This window comes from Rhincodon typus, chromosome 40 (assembly GCF_021869965.1).
Source record: "Rhincodon typus isolate 14 chromosome 40, sRhiTyp1.1, whole genome shotgun sequence".
NCBI lineage: Eukaryota > Metazoa > Chordata > Chondrichthyes > Orectolobiformes > Rhincodontidae > Rhincodon > Rhincodon typus.
This window is the reverse complement of record NC_063371.1, coordinates 5,163,150-5,179,415: the sequence shown is the minus strand read 5'-3', so window position 1 is coordinate 5,179,415 and position 16,266 is coordinate 5,163,150. Positions and strand designations below refer to the sequence as shown.

Genomic DNA, 16,266 nt, shown 5'->3' with positions numbered 1-16,266 from the left:
TGTTACTGCCACCATAAATTATGGAAAGTGCTACTGAGATGCTGTTTATGCCACACTTCTGGACAAGATACAGTCAGAGATCGGTAGAATTGGTGGAATGAGATAATCAACACCTTGTGGGAAGTGCCACTTAGCCATTCAACAAATTGGGGGCAAGATCAGAACTGAGTTGGTAAAAGTGTATTTTGATTCATTCTTTGAAGGGATGCGGACATCACTGACAAGACCAGCATTTAGTGCCCATCATCAATTGCCCAGAGGGCAGTTAAGTCTACCACATTGCCGTGGGTATGGTGTCGCACCTAGGCAAAACCATGCAAGGATGGCAGATCTCCTTCTCTTGAGGACATCAGTGACAAACTACAGTGTTACATGGTTACCATCAGGCTTGCTTTTCATTCCAGACTTTTACTAAATCTAAATTGCCATGCTGGGATTCAAATCTGTGCTCAGATCACTGGACTGGAGTTATAGAGTCATAGGGTCATACAGCATGGAAAAACACTCTTTGGTCCAACCAGTCCACGCTGACCATGTTCCCAAACTAAACTAGTCCCACCTGCCTGCGCTTGACTCATATTCCTCCAAACCTTTCCTATTCATAAACTTATCCAAGTGTCTTTTAAATGTTGTAACTGTATCTCCATCCAGTACTTTCTCTGGCAGTTCATTCCATACACGCACCACTCTCTGTGTAAAAAGGTTGCCCCTCATGTTGGTTTTAAATCTTTCACCTTAAAAATATGCCCCCTAATTTTGAACTCCCCATTCCAGGGAAAAGACCCTTTTCATTTACCTCAGCTATGTCCCTTATGGTTTTATAAACCTCAATAAGGTCACCCCTCAACCTCCTATGCTGCAGTGAAAGAAGGCCAAGTCTTTCCAGAGATAGTAGGAACTGCCAATGTGGAGAATCTGAGATAACAAGGTGGATGAACACAGCAGGCCAAGCAACATCACAGGTGCAGGAAAGCTGATGTTTCGGGTCTGGACCCTTCTTCAGAAATGGGGGAGGAGAAGGGGATTCTGAAATAAATAGTGAGAGGGGGAGGCGGATGGAAGACGGATAAAAGGAGCACATAGGTGGAGTGGAGACGGACAGGTCAAGGAGGCGAGGATGGAGCCAGTAAAGGTGAGTGTAGATGGGGAACAAAAATAAAGTTGCTGGAAAAGCTCAGCAGGTCTGGCAGCATCTGTGGAGGAGAAAACAGAGTTAACCTTTCGGGTCCGGTGACCCTTCCCCTGTGCTGAGGAAGGGTCACCGGACGCGAAACGTTAACTCTGTTTTCTCCTCCACAGATGCTGCCAGACCTGCTGAGCTTTTCCAGCAACTTTGTTTTTGTTCCTGATTTACAGCATCCACAGTTCTTTTGGTTTTTATTGAGTGTAGATGGGGAGTTAGGATGCGGGTTGGTCAGTCAAGGGAAGACGGACAGGTCAAGGAGGCGGGGATGAGGCTGGTAGGTAGAAGGTTGGGGTGGCGGTTGAGGTGGGAGGAGCGGACAGGTGGGAGAAAGGACAGACAGGTTAGGGAGGTGGGGACGAGCTGGGCTGGTTTTGGGATGCAGTCGGGGGAGGGGAAATTTTGAAGCTTGTGAATTCCACATTGATACCATTGGGCTGCAGGGTTCCCAAGCGAAATATGAGGTGCTGTTTCTGCAGCCTTCGGATGGCATTGTTGTGGCACTGGAGGAGGCCCAGGATGGACATGTCGTCCAAGGAGTGGAAGGGGGAGTTGAAGTGGTTCGCGACTGGGAGGTGCAGTTGTTTGTCGCAAACCGAGCGTAGGTGTTCCATAAAGAGGTCTCCAAGCCTCTGCTTGGTTTCCCCAATGTAGAGGAGGCCACAACGGGAACAGCGGATACAGTATACCACATTAGCAGATGTGCAGGTGAACATCTGTTTAATGTGGAAGGTTTTCTTGGGGCCTGTGATGGGGGTGAGGGGGGAGGTGTAGGGGCAGGTGTAACACTTCCTGCGGTTGCAGGGAAAAGTGCCGGGTGTGGTGGGGCTGGTGGGGAGTGTGGAGCTGACAAGGGAGTCACGGACAGAGTGGTCCCTCTGGAAGGCAGATAAGTGTGGGGGGGGGAAAATGTCCTTGGTAGTGGGGTCAGTGGGGTCAGATTGCAGGTGGCGGAGGATGATGCATTGGATCCGGAGGTTGGTGGGGTGGTACGTGAGGACGAGGGGGATTCTATTTTGGTTGTTATTGCGGGGAGGGGGTGTGAGAGATGAGTTGCGGGAAATGCGAGAGATGCGAGAGATGCGGTCGAGGGCATTTTCGACCACTGTGTAGGGGAAGTTGCAGTCCTTAAAAAAACGAGGACATCTGGGATGTCCTGGAGTAGAATGCCTCATCTCGGGAGCAGATGTGGTGGAGGCGAAGGAATTGGGAATAGGGGATGGCATTTTTGCAGGAAGGTGGGTGACAGGAGGTGTATTCTAGGTAGCTGTGGGAGTCGGTAGGCTTGAAATGGATATCAGTTTCCATGTGGTTGCCAGAGATGGAAACAGAGAAGTCCAGGAAGGAGAGAGAGGTATCAGAGATGGTCCAGGTGAACTTAAGATTGGGATGGAAGGTGTTAGTGACGTGAATGAACTGTTCGAGCTCCTCGTGGGAACATGAGGCGGCGCCGATACAGTGATCTATATAACGGAGGAAGAGGTGGGGGATATGGCCAGGGTAGCTTCGGAAGAGGGATTGTTCCACGTATCCTACAAAGAGGCAGGCATAGCTTGGGCCCATGCGGGTACCCATGGCTACCCCCTTTGTCTGTAGGAAGTGGGAGGAATTGAAGGAGAGGTTGTTAAGGGTGAGGACAAGTTCAGCTAAGCGGACAAGGGTGTCAGTGGAGGGGGACTGGTCGGGCCTGCAGGACAGGAAGAAGCGTACAGCCTTCAGGCCATCTGCGTGGGGAATGCAAGTATATAGGGACTGGACGTCCATGGTGAAGATGAGGTGTTGGGGACCAGGGAATCGGAAGTTTTGCAGGAGGTGGAGGGCATGAGTGTTGTCATGGACGTAGGTGGGGAGTTCCTGAACCAGGGGGGAGAAGATGGAGTCGAGATAAGTGGAGATAAGTTTGGTGGGGCAGGAGCAGGCAGAGGCAATGGGTCGACCAGGGCAGTCAGTTTTGTGGATTTTGGGAACGAGATAGAAACGGGTGGTGCGGGGTTGGGGAATGATGAGGTTGGAGGCTATGGGTGGGAGGTCACCTGAAGTGATGAGGTTGTGCATGATCTGGGAGATGATGTTTTGGTGGTCGGGGGTGGGGTCATGATCAAGGGGATGGTAGGAGGAGGTGTCAGAGAGCTGGCACCTGGCCTCGGCGATGTAGAGGTCAGCGCGCCATACTACAACTGCTCCACCCTTGTCCGCGGGTTTTATAGTGAGGTTGGGGTTGGAGCGGAGGGCTGCATGATCTGTGGGGGAGATGTTGGAGTGGGTGAGAGGGATGGAGATGTTGAGGTGATTGATGGCTCGACGGCAGTCAGAGATGAAGAGGTCGAGGGAGGGTAGGAGGCCTTGGGGTGGTATCCAGGAGGAGGGGGGTGTGTTGGAGGCAGGGGAAGGGGTCAGTTGAGGGAGATTAGGCTCGCGATTAAAGAAGTAAGCACGGAGGTGAAGGCGGCGGAAAAACTGTTCAACGTCCAAGCGTGAGCGGTATTCGATGATGTTAGAGTGGAGGGGGACAAAGGTGAGTCCTTTACTGAGGACTGACCGTTGGTCCTCAGTGAGGGGGAGGTCTGGGGGGATGGTGAAGAGCCGGCAGGGCTGGGTTCCAGTCTATTTTTACATCCCAAATCCTCCATTGCCAGTAACATCCTAGTAAATATTTACTGAACTTTCTCCAGTTTAATAATATCCTTCTTATAACTGGGCAACCAGGACTGCATACAGTTCTCCAGAAGTGGCCTCACCAACGTCCTGTACATCCCAACTCCTATACTCAAATGTCTGAGCAATGAAGGCAAGTGTGCTAAACGCCTTCTTAACCACCCTCTCTACCTGTGATGCAAATTTAAAAGAATTATGTATCTGAACCCTGAAGTCTCTCTGTTCGACAATACCCAGGACTCTACGATTAACTTTATAAGTCCTGTCCTTGTTTGCATTACCAAAATGCAATACCTTGCATTTATCCAAATTAAACTCCATCTGCCACTCCTCAGCCTATTGATCAAATTGATCAAGATCTCTTTGTAATCTTAGATAACCTTTTGCACCGTCCATGATACACAAATTTTGGAATCATCTGCAAACTCTGTAACCATGCCTCCTATATTCCCATCTAAATCATTTATATAAATGACAAACAAATGTGGACCCAGTACCGATCCCTGTGGAACACCACTGGTCACAAGCCTCCAGTCCAAAAAACAAGAAGGGTCCCGACTCGAAACGTCAACTTTCCTAGTCCTCTGATGCTGCCTGGCCTGCTGTGTTCCTCCAGCTCCACACTGTGTTATCACCACTCTGTCTTCTGCTGTTAAGCCAATTTTGTATCCAATAGGCAAGGTCATCCTGAATTCCAGGTAACTTAACTTTCCCAATTAGTCTCCTATGTGGAATCTTATCAAAGGCTTTACTGAAGTCCAAGTAAATAGAATCTACCGCTCTGCCCTCATCAACCTTCTTGGTTACTTCATTAAAAAACTCAATCAAATTTGAGAGACATGATTTTCCATTCTCAATTTCCCTCTGACTATTGCGGAAGGGCCTATAGTACAATCCCATCAAAGTGATCATCCCTTTCTTATTTCTAATTTCAACCCATAGATTTTCATGAAATGATCCCTCAGAAATATCTTCTCTAATTGCACGAGTAAAGTTGTCCTTCATCAAAAATGCCACTCCCACTCCTCTCTTGCCATCGTTCCTATAACATCTGACATCTGGAAGATTGAGCTGCCAGTCCTGTCCTTCCCTCAGCCAAGTTTCAACGTTATTAGCTACAATGTCATTATTATTATCTGGACTATTATTCTGGTGACGTTACATGATGCAACCTCCTCCCCAACATGAATAGTTGATGTATCAGCTCAGAACTCTCGCATGAATTTTGTCTTTCCAGTTATCATCCCTTTTTGTTACTGAACACACATTTTGGGCAAAACCTGTTGTTTCCCCAGCTTTTCTTTGCATGCATGTTACATGTAGATGGATGACCTCACAAGAGCAGTGGTGTAAGAGGGTAATAAGAATGATGGAGTGCTATTAAAAGTGACATTTATGATCAGCTTGAGTCATGTGGATTGCAAACCATTAAAATATTATTAATGCTGTTTATTTCTCTTGGAAGAATAACATATGACAAAACAGAAGGCGTTTTAAACCAGAATGAGTGATATCGTGCAGGTTGCTGATGAAGTGGGACTTCAAGGATTATGACATTTGCAGACAGGGATGATAAATTGCTCGGCTTCTTTTCAGAAGTGGACTTCTGCTAAATACATCATTCTGCAGCTTGGACATTATTGCTCATTCAATTCGGAAGGTGCAGAAGACAAAACAAATCCGTGCTAAAGAAGTGTCATTAAGTACTGCTGCAAAGCACTTATTGTGCTGGCAACAGACACAGTTTTACTGGTGAGAAAACATTAAGCGTTTGTATCTGTGGATTTGTCCTTTCTGACTGCACCACCCAAGATGTTCAAAATATCTGCACTGCCTCCAAAGGGAAATTCAAATCCAGAGGTTGACTAGATGATGACTTTTAAGTATCACCAGCTGGTTTCCAGTGTAATTGAAAGAATCACTGAATCCCTGTGGAAGCAGGCCATTCAGCCCATCGTGTCCACAACGACCCTCCTAAGAGAATCCCATCCAGACTCACCCACCCTACTCTATCCCTGTAATCCTGCATTTCCCATGGCTAATCCACCTAGCCTGCACATCCCTCGACACTATGGGCAATTTAGCATGGCCAGTCAAACTGACCTGCATATCTTTGGGCTGTGGAAGGAAACTGGAGCACCCTGAGGAACCACACAGACAAAGGTAGAATTTACAAACTCCACAGTGAGATTCATTGGAGGGTGGAATCAAACCCACATTCCTGGCACAATGAGGCAGCAGTACTAACCACTGAGCCACTGCACCACCCTACAAAGGCTGCACAGGTATTGTCAAAGACGGAGAAGCAGGTGTCAGAGATTTCCTGAGCTGGGGAGAGGGACACCACTGGGGCAGTTGGAGATCGTGGGTTATTATTGCAAGTTGCGGGGGTGGAGGAGGGAGGGGTGTGCAGGTTGTACAAGATTTGGGGTCAGAGATCTCAATAAGGAGTGGAAAGTGGTAGGGAGCAGCCCAGCTGAAAACCATATGTCTGAAGGAACTGAGCTTGTTTGTTTAGCCTGGACAAAACTCATCCTGGCCCACAAGCAGTGCTACAAAGGTACTCAACTTGCAGATCCAACCCTTCTCTCGTCCTTTTATCCTCCTGGATTTCCAAATCCAGGGAAACCTAGCCACCATGTGTTAAAAGCAGAAATAACAACAAAATGGAGACATAGTCTCCTTGAATTTACAGACCAACCCATTTCCTGAGGGTACATTCGTTACCTGCCTTCCCCACTATCTGTAACCATTTAAAATGCAGACTGATTGGTCAGAAGTAGGTTGAAGTTATATTTGAGACTTTAAAGGACTTTATTCCCTCGAGTTCTTAAATATTCCATACCCATTATTCAGACAATTTTTTGGAATGATCATTATTTCAATTCATAGCTTTTATACTTAATATTTGTAAATGAATTGTGTCTGTTGATTTTTTTTTTGAGGTTTATTCCACTGATCTGAAAATTAATATGAGAGTCATAGAATCATACAGCATGGAAACAGACCCTTCGGTCCAACCAGTCCATGCCGACCATTTTCCAAAATGAAACTTGTCTCACTTGCCTGCACTTTGTCCATATCCCACCAAATATTTCTTATTCATGTACTCATCCAAACGTCTTCTAAATATTGTAATTGGACCAACATTCACCACTTCCTCTGGACATTCATAAATTTTTCTCCTCTCACTTTAAAAATATGCTCCCTAGTCTTGAAATCCCCACCCTAGGGAAAAGAGACCTGCCATTCACCTTATCTTTACCCCTCATGATTTGGTAAACCTCTATAATGTCACCCCTTAACCTCCTTTGCTCCAATGAACAAAGTCCCAGCCTATCCAGCCTCTCACCATAACTCAAACCTCCATTCCCTGAAACATCCTGCTAAGTCACTTCTGAACCCTCTCCTGCTTAATAATATCCTTCCTATAACAAGGCAACCAGAAATGTACATACTATTCCAAAAGAGGCCTCACAAATGCCCTGTACAATCTCAAAGTAATGTTCTAACTCCTATATTCAAAGGTCTGAGCAATGAAGGCAAGCATGCTAAATGCCTTTTTAACCACCCTACCTATACGTGATACGAACTTCAAAAATATTCTGATCAATCTTTAATGTTCTGCCGCTTCTGAAGAAAGTCAAGAGAGGAACAAACACTGTTAGTGTAAAGTTCTTAAAAGTTACTAAGTTCAGATTCCAGACAGGTACCTCTGAAGAGAGACTGAAAGGTATGTGCCCAGACATTTTAGAGTTTAGAAGAATGAGAGGTGATTGTTAATTGGTCAGTAATCATCTGGCAAAGTAGGAAACAGGATTGCTGGTCTATCTTCCACATTTGTTCATTAATGTAGATTGCTTTCCTCTTTGAGGGATCAGCTCTTTTCTCCCCCCCAGGTGGAAACTGCTTCTGTTTTCTAAAAAAAATGAACCCAACTATGGAAAACACCATTTTTTCAATCAATTTGTTCAGACATGCTATGACACACTTCCAAATAGACGGGACTTGAGCCCACATCTTCTGGCTCTAAGGTAGGGGTCACTACCATTGTCCCAAAACTGCACCACTGCTGGTATTATTCAAAAATTGGCCACAAGAATGGAGACAGCAACATGCATTCATTGTCCACTAAAAATCAGATTCCCTTGCATAGATTTAGCTGTGAAGTGTGACCTAAAGAAATACATTTGCAGTTTGGATATCAACAGCAAGGTGGCCACCACAATTATCGATGGCATTTTCTTACATTAAACCAGAGTACTTTCACATACTTTGGAAAATGAGTGGGTTCCTCACTGAACATTTGTCAGATATGCTGTATTAATAGGAGTCTAAGGAGGCTTATCAATAGAACTGAACACCAGAGGTCATTCAGAATCGATTCTTGAACAGTCCTCTTGCAGCAGACATTTCCGTGTGGGTACGTCCATGTAGTGGTTGGCTCAAAAATGATATCTTCAAGCCAAACCGTTGAGGGTTAATCATTAAGGGTTAATTGAACATGACAATGAGCAATTGGAGACAAGTGGAAGATTACTGGCCTAGTGCAAAAACAGCTCACTTTGGCCGTTGGGTAGCTGCATGACCGTGATTGCCTATGGGAACCATTCTTTTATGTAGTTGACAATGGGGTCACCTGGATGATTATGTTCAACTTATTGCCTGCACGTTGGAGAATAGTACGAATATCAGAGACTCTGTCACACTCATCAGACTTCACCTCGGACAGGGATCACTAACAGTGCCAGGAACCTCGAGTTCTCCAGACCAGCCATTGCAAAGTGGAATCCTTGACGGGCAGAATGCAGTGAATTTTTTTCTGAAGAAGGGTCCAGGCCCGAAACGTCGGCCTTCCTGCTCCTCTGATGCTGCTTGGCCTGTTGTGTTCATCCAGCTCTGCACCTTGTTATCTCAGATTCTCCAGCATCTGCAGTTACTGCTATCTCTGCAGTGATACTTGTTAGTTCACTGATAAATGTTTGCTCATAAATGTGTTAACTCAGACCACCTAACTTGTAGAGGCTACATAAATATATATTCCGTAGTTTAAGTGTACAGATTCACTCATTAGTTTGTACATGTATATATTAAGTAGATTAAATTTGCTTTGAAATCAAAGCATACTTACTTCATGTAATCATTTTGATCAGACCTTAAAGAACCTGTGAAGTACTTTCAGTGTAACAAGACAGTCCAGCACCAGTTACGACATTGAGATAGGGAGCAGGAACGCATAATTTTCCTTGATGCCCAAGGGAATGCACATGTCAATTCTCATGCATCTTCTCATTTGAGGTCAGCAATCTGGATGCAGACTGAGAGTACAGACTATGAACCTGCTGGTCTGCTCTGCATTGGATGATCACATGCAGACTTATTCAAATAAAACCATGGCAATCCTCTAAAGATACTGATAATAGTGAAAGACGTTTCCATTGTGTTTTCTATGCTTCGAGTAGCAAATGGTGAACAGATGAAATCTGCTGGCAATTACCTGTGTCACTGTTTACAGCATAAAATATGGTTGAATGTTATTAACCAAAACAAAACACATGTTTTAAATGACCTGAAGCATGGCTGCATTCTCATTTACACTGCAGTCCTCTCTTTTGCCTCCATTAAGCACCATTAGTCTCAAGATAGTAGGAGAAATATTGTTAAGATTGGTTTACTATGTTCGATAGAAGTAATATGCTGAGTTATACAAAATTAAATTTTGAAATAGATTTCCTATCTTGAGCAACTTTCCAGGAGTTCTAAGCATTTTTCAGTTAGTTATACTCTCTACAATTCAGTTTAAAGATGATATGCTTTTCAAAGCCAATGAAACAAATGTTTTTGTATATTGGTCAGCTCTATATTTTCTGATGAATTGTGACGACCTTTGATGCTTTCTTTGAGTTGCCAAGCTCATTTCTCTCTCCTTCGCTAAGCAACAGCACTTGACCCATTTTGACCACAACAAAACCCTGCCATTAAGTATGAACCAACAGCACTCCAGAAGTCATTTAATGGAAAAATGAAATTGCATGAATTTGAATCGAATGGCAAGGACTCAATATTGACACATTGTAGTGCAAAAAGCAAAACACTGTGGATGATCATAACCTATAAGAAAATACTCAGTGAATTGGACAGCATGTGTGGACAGAGAAACAAAACTAATGTTCATGTCTATGTTGTGATGAAAGCCCACCAATGTGAAATGTTAATTCATGTTCTCTCTCCGCAGCTGCTGCTTGGTCTGAGTATTTCTAACATTTTCTTTAAATAACAATGCTAAGTGTTGATTGTAATATTTTATAGTTTTACATATGCTTTGTTTACATTTTGAAGCTATTTGTTTTTGCTGAAATGAAACCTTCAATTGAGTTATGAAGCCAGTTTGTATCGAAAATAAGACAATGATTAACCTGCCGCATGACCAAAAAAAACAGGCAACTTCACAACGATCAATACTGGATAGTGAATGTTAATGAACGTACATTGAACAAGTCTCCCTTGTGTTAACCTTGGATCACATGGTGCTTTCACTAAATATGACATTATTATGAGACAAAACTTGGAAACAAAGTTATCATATTATCAAATGGGTACTTTGGAATCCATGTTCAGACAAGATAGCAAAGTAACAATAACTACAGCATTGATTGCAACTTGTACCCAGTGTTTCTTAAAACTCTTGGCGTTTGTGGAAAAGATGAAATGAGATACCTTTGGCTGAGCCATATTTGCCTGCAGGCAATGTGAAATTGGGTTACATACCGTGATGGGTTTTCTTGGGTCTTATTCATTGAAAATACATGTCTGGGAATGGCTGGTTGACTCGAGATGGTTTCACGGCTATTACTCCTGACACCACAGCCAATGGGAAAGTTTGGAGCCCGAAGCACGTGTTTGAAAATCAGCTGGTCAAATCAGAAGCACTGCACATGCTTAGCTTCTGAAAACCACTCTGCTCTTTGGGGTTGGAATCGGTCCTGGAGTTTTGACATCCAGTCATCCCTGGGCCAAAAGTAATACAAGAGTAATAGGCTCTATATCAGCGCTAATATTTGCTCTGGTTGTGAGCTAACCTGGAAGAAACAGTCTTATAGTACAAAGCAGCACCAGCTGCAGTGCAAAAGCAGCTGCTGGAAGAGCCTGCCAGAAATAAAAACCGACGGCAGTGATTAAAACAGACTGACAAGCTACCAAGGTGAAATCCAAAGACCAAATGAGTAAAATCATTCCAATCTTTTTGCCTGAGATGTTGCCTCAGCATGCCTTTTGAGTGGCTGCATAAAAAAATCTTAAAAGCTCTGCAAATGCAAACAATCTTGCGTGTTTTATCACCCAGATTAATTCTTCTGTACAAATTTACATTTTAGTCAAATCTCATAGACCCTGGTGTCTTCTGCCAAATGAGTTTTGTTTGAATTGAAAGTACACACTACCAAACCGTGCTACTGGTTCAAGTGCTTTTGGGGTTTCGATTCTCTCTCTTGCTTGAACTAGGTCAAAATACAATACGAAGAACCCACCTGTTCCAAAAGGTGGCTCCTCTCCCAGCAACAGCCTGCGCCTTTTAGCATGAATTTTGCCTTGGTAATGTGACTGTGCCACCACTGCAGAGGTAAATGACATATTACACAGTGTGCAGCATTTGTTCTTGTCCACATCTCCATCACCACTTCCCTGCACAAAGGAAAGAAGACAAATATGTCAGTTGCTCCAATATCTACCCACTGCCCCCTCCCCATCTACTCACTAATTTTCCTTAAATAAAGAAAATTGGAGAAATAGTTAAAAAATTTTTGATGTTTGTCACAAATACTTCAAGCTTCTAAAATCCCAGATGATTTGTTTTGATTCCCAGATTGAGGATTAGTGAGAAGTTAAATTATAATGATTTCATTGTGGTTCAGTCCATAGTTTTAAAAAAGAAATACATCAATGATACTCCTGTCATAGGAATAACCAATCAGAAAGGGACAAGACAGAGCAGTGACCACGTACTGTTCCCCAACCTTCAGTCGGAGCTGTTTTCTAAACTCCAACTTTTAACTTTTATATTTTCTGTCATTTCACATTCCTTCCTTTCAAATACTCACTCAAATTTGTTTTAAACTGTTTGCTTCATTGGTCACTCAAAAGAACCTAATAACCCCATATGTGAAAAAAGTCCTTTTCCTAATGCTTTCATTCTTCAATAGATAATTATAAGTCTCAACCTTCTTGTTCTCAATTTGTTGACTGTGGAAGGAAACATTTACTGCTGTTCAAGTCCTTGATATTTTTGAAAAACTTTGCTATGACATCTGTTCCAATGTAAAAGGCCCATTTTTCCAGACTTCGTTCACATCAGTTAGTTTCAACCTGGAAGATTATCAGAATATGTAGGAGGAGAATGGAACTCTCATCAGAATGGTGCAAAGTTGCCTCTCAAGGATGTTGATGTAAAGAATGAGGGAAATGGAAAGGAAGCACTGGAAACTCAGCACTGTGTCACAAATTTGACAATAGTCAGCGAAACTGCGGGATGGAAATCAACAACTAATTAAAGTAGCTGCGGTGCAAAGAAGTATCACGTCATGGTGCATGGAATTGGTGTTTTCATATCACACCGCAGAACAGCATAGATTGTTTGCTGTGATTCAGGAACAGTGAGCTCTTGAAGTAGCACAATTCCCTTCAGTGAACATGAATTTATGAGATTTTGGATCAAGTCTTGCACTCTCCTAATCCTCAGATTTTAGACCGATATTACCACGAGGGGAAAAATTATCACTGAGTGTTGCATTTCCATAAGTGGAAACCAAAGGCTAGGCTAAGAAATGTGATAATGGAGGGACACCTAAATTTTACGTGACTTGAAGATTACTTAAATACTGCAAACGTGATATTGATCTCTGCAGCCCATTGCACTTGCATAGACATGATTAAAAAATTAGACATGATTTTCTCAGAATGAGAAGGGAACTGGGATCAAAGATGATCCCCTTACAGAAAGATAAAACCTGTGAGTTTAAATTTTATTCCAGCACAAGTTTGTTACAAACTTGTGATTTCATTGCAAATTACTTTCTAAACACACAACTTACGACCCTGCACATGAATTTACTGGAAATGATCAGAACTTTCATTCAAGCTCCCACTGAGGCTGTGACTCTAATCAGGTAAGATGACTGGTCCACCCTTCGTTTCTTAAAAAAAAATTCTTATCAAGTCTGTCTTTCAGAAACAGCAAGTCTATTAGCAATGCAAATTGCAGGGATTTCTGGGGCTAAACTCCCCGATAGAGTCTGTGTGAAGGGGGCTGGCCGACAACTCACTCAACAACTCTTCAAGTGAGATGTGAATTATGGGGTGGAGGTCCAGACTTCTGGTGGTTTCAAAAGAACACAGACAGGAATTTTCTCCCAGGACTCGTGTAATTAGCAGATCAATCAAACAGCTATTGCAATGTTTGCCAGTACATGAGGTTCACCATGACATCCACTTAAAGATAACGGAGTGCTGCTAACTGGAAGTCATACCAAATACCAATCAAATGTGTCTGATTCACAAATTATTCTGTTTTCATTATAACTCTGGTTGAATTGTCCAGCACCAAACCTCAAAACAAAAACTACAGATGCTGCCAGAACTGCTGAGAGTCTCCAACACTCTGTTTATTACTGAAATTCAAAAGATGGCTGTCTCAATACTCTATTTATATGGGCAATAGCAGCTGAAATTTTAAGTCAACTGGCAGTTCTGTGAGACCAAGATCAGCGAAAGACAACTGAGCAACTGAACTTGAAAGGAAGACCACAAGTCATGGGAACAGAAGTAGGACATTCAGCCCACTGTGTCTGCTCCACTCTTCAATGATACAGTGGCTGATACGATAATCCTCAATTCCATTTTGCTGCCTTTTCCCCATGATCCTTGATTCCCTGATTGATTAAAAATCTTCCTGTCAGAAACTTGAATATACTTATCAACGCAGTTTCAAAGCCCTCTCTGGTAAAGGCCCTCTGAGAGAAGAAATTCCACCTCATGTCTCTCTTAAATGTGTGACCCCTCATTCCGAGATTATGCCCTCCTAGAGTCTCCCACAGAGGGAAACAACCATTTGGCATCTCAAATCTGAATGGAAAAAGTTAAATAAAAAGAATAATACAATATTTGTTGAATGCCACTGTATTTCCACGAAATCAACTTACAAGGAGATGCAGGATGAAAGGTGTTGGTTTGTTGGTGATTCCTGTTGTCAGTAAGATGGAGTAGTCAAATGGAAATTCTGAACAGCACTTTAAAATTTGATTTAAGGGCCACTGAGGAATTTATTTTTAGACAAGAATACAAATTTTCAAACTTCGCATATGGGTACATTTTAAGAGAGTTGACAAAGATCTGGTGACTAACAAAACTCCAGATGTAATATGAGCTGGTTCTGAATCACCTCCTAAACATGATACTGAAATGCCACTTGCCAAGCGCCATCAAATCACCACAGCAACAAGACAAAAGGAAATGCATTAAGGTTTAGCCAAAAGATTTCCTCTGTGACACTTGTGGGCGGACACTCAATATTTCCTCTGTCTGCTTTTTTAATAGGCCAAGGATCTGAAGACAGCAGTGTTTAATCGAAATACAAACACTCGATATTTACTTCTTTGGAGTGTCGGGAATGGGAAGAGGGTGATTGGAATGAGGGCCAAGTCTATCTCATTGACTATGATATCCTTGATTAGGTTTGTTAACCTCGGCCAATCAGAGAGCCCTGGCTGACAGATATAAGCAGGAGATTCAGAGAGTCTCCTGATTCTAGGGACTGGCTCTGATCAAGCCAGTCAGAGTCCATGTACAGTGCAAGAGTAAATAAACAGTGACTTGGTGATGGGATACCAGCCTCTGTGCAGTTATTTCAGGGGGCACCCTCTGCAGTAAGGGGTTCACTCACACAGTTCCCGGACCTACAGGCCCTTCCAATCTGAACGGATGAGGTTTATGGGCAGAGTGCAGAAGACCATTCAAACCCTCAGCACTTTTGCATTTTTGTATGTTAGAAGCAATCAGGTCGATTCCAAGTTTGACCTCTGAAGATGAAATGCAGGATCACCAAGGATGGACATGTACCAGAGACAGAGACAAAGTGTGGGAGGCTGAGGCCAGAGAAGACTCCTCAAGGAGGGACACAGTCACTGGCAAGGATGGAAATGAAAGAGGAGGGCTCTTGAGGCACAGTGATAATTTCCCTAACTCTGAGCCAGAAAGTTTGGTTTCAAACCTCACTTGCTCCAGAGATATTTGAACAGCTGACTGACAATATGTAGCAATGCAGTTGGTGGAAGGGGCCGGAAAGTTGGCGGGGTGGGGTGGGTTGGTGGCGGGGGAATGTATGGTGGTGCCAAATGTTAGGACTAGTGGAAGAGGGCTGAACCACGTAGATTTGAACAGCAGTTTTTACGAGATGTATGAGAAAGCCCAGGAGGGGGTTACATGGGTAACCCACTGCTTGGTTTCAGACTGAGCTGACTACATTGGCAAGATGGTGCCAATTTTCATTTGATTTGATTTATTATTGTCTTATGTACCTAAGTGCAGTGAAAAGTTTTATTTTGCTTGCAGTACAGGTAGATCATACCATACAAACATCATCGGGTGATTGAACACAACGGTGATTGAATGAGGAATACAAAGTTATGGCTGCAAAGAAGGTGCATAAAAGGCAAAATCAACGTGACATTTGAAATTTGAGAGATCCATTCAGAAGTCTAAGAACAGCTTTTGTATCTTCTGCCTGAACGTAACAGACTGGAAGAGATTATAACCAGGGTGGGAGGGGTCTTTGATGATGTTGGCTGCCTTTCTGAGGCAGCGAGAAGTGTAGATGGAGTCAATGGATGTAAGGTTAGCTTGCATGATGGACTGGGATGTGTTCACAATTCTCTGTAGTTTCTTCTGGTCCTGGGCACAGCAGTTGCCATACCAAGCCATGATCCATCCAGATGGAATACTTTCTATGGTGCATCAACAAAAGGTGGTGAGAGTTCTAAGAGACATGCTTAACTTGCTTAGCCGCCTTCTTCTGAGGAAGAAGAGCCGGTCTTGTGCCTTCATGACTGTCACATCAACATAACAGGACAGATTGATGGTGATAGATCTCCGATGCATTCTTGATTAGTTAGTTTTTGGTCAGTACACTATGATGGTTAATGCAACCCCAATGGGCAAGTGACAGGGAACACAGGTGGGTGCTTCCTCACTGTACAGGGTCAGGATATGGAATAGTCACACAGCAAGGGATCACAGGGCTGCGCACAGCATGGAACTGCACCCCAATGTTGATCAGCATCCATCAGGAGTGGAAATCTGCAAACTGTTATGAAATTAAAAAGGGAGTGGGTGGGTGAATTTCATAACACCTTTTATCAATCTGAGTCGTTGGTTATTGT

At 43.3% G+C, this 16,266-nt stretch overlaps 1 protein-coding gene across 4 annotated transcripts in view; it reads right to left on the bottom strand.

The window, feature by feature from the left end:
• Positions 1 to 16,266, bottom strand: part of zmat4a (zinc finger, matrin-type 4a) — a 158,277-nt gene that overhangs the window by 66,809 nt on the left and 75,202 nt on the right. For all 4 annotated transcript variants that reach the window (XM_048618679.1, XM_048618682.1, XM_048618681.1 and 1 more), the window contains one exon: positions 11,365 to 11,518. In XM_048618679.1, coding sequence (XP_048474636.1) covers positions 11,365 to 11,518 — 154 coding nt within the window. The remainder of the gene's footprint in view (positions 1 to 11,364; positions 11,519 to 16,266) is intronic.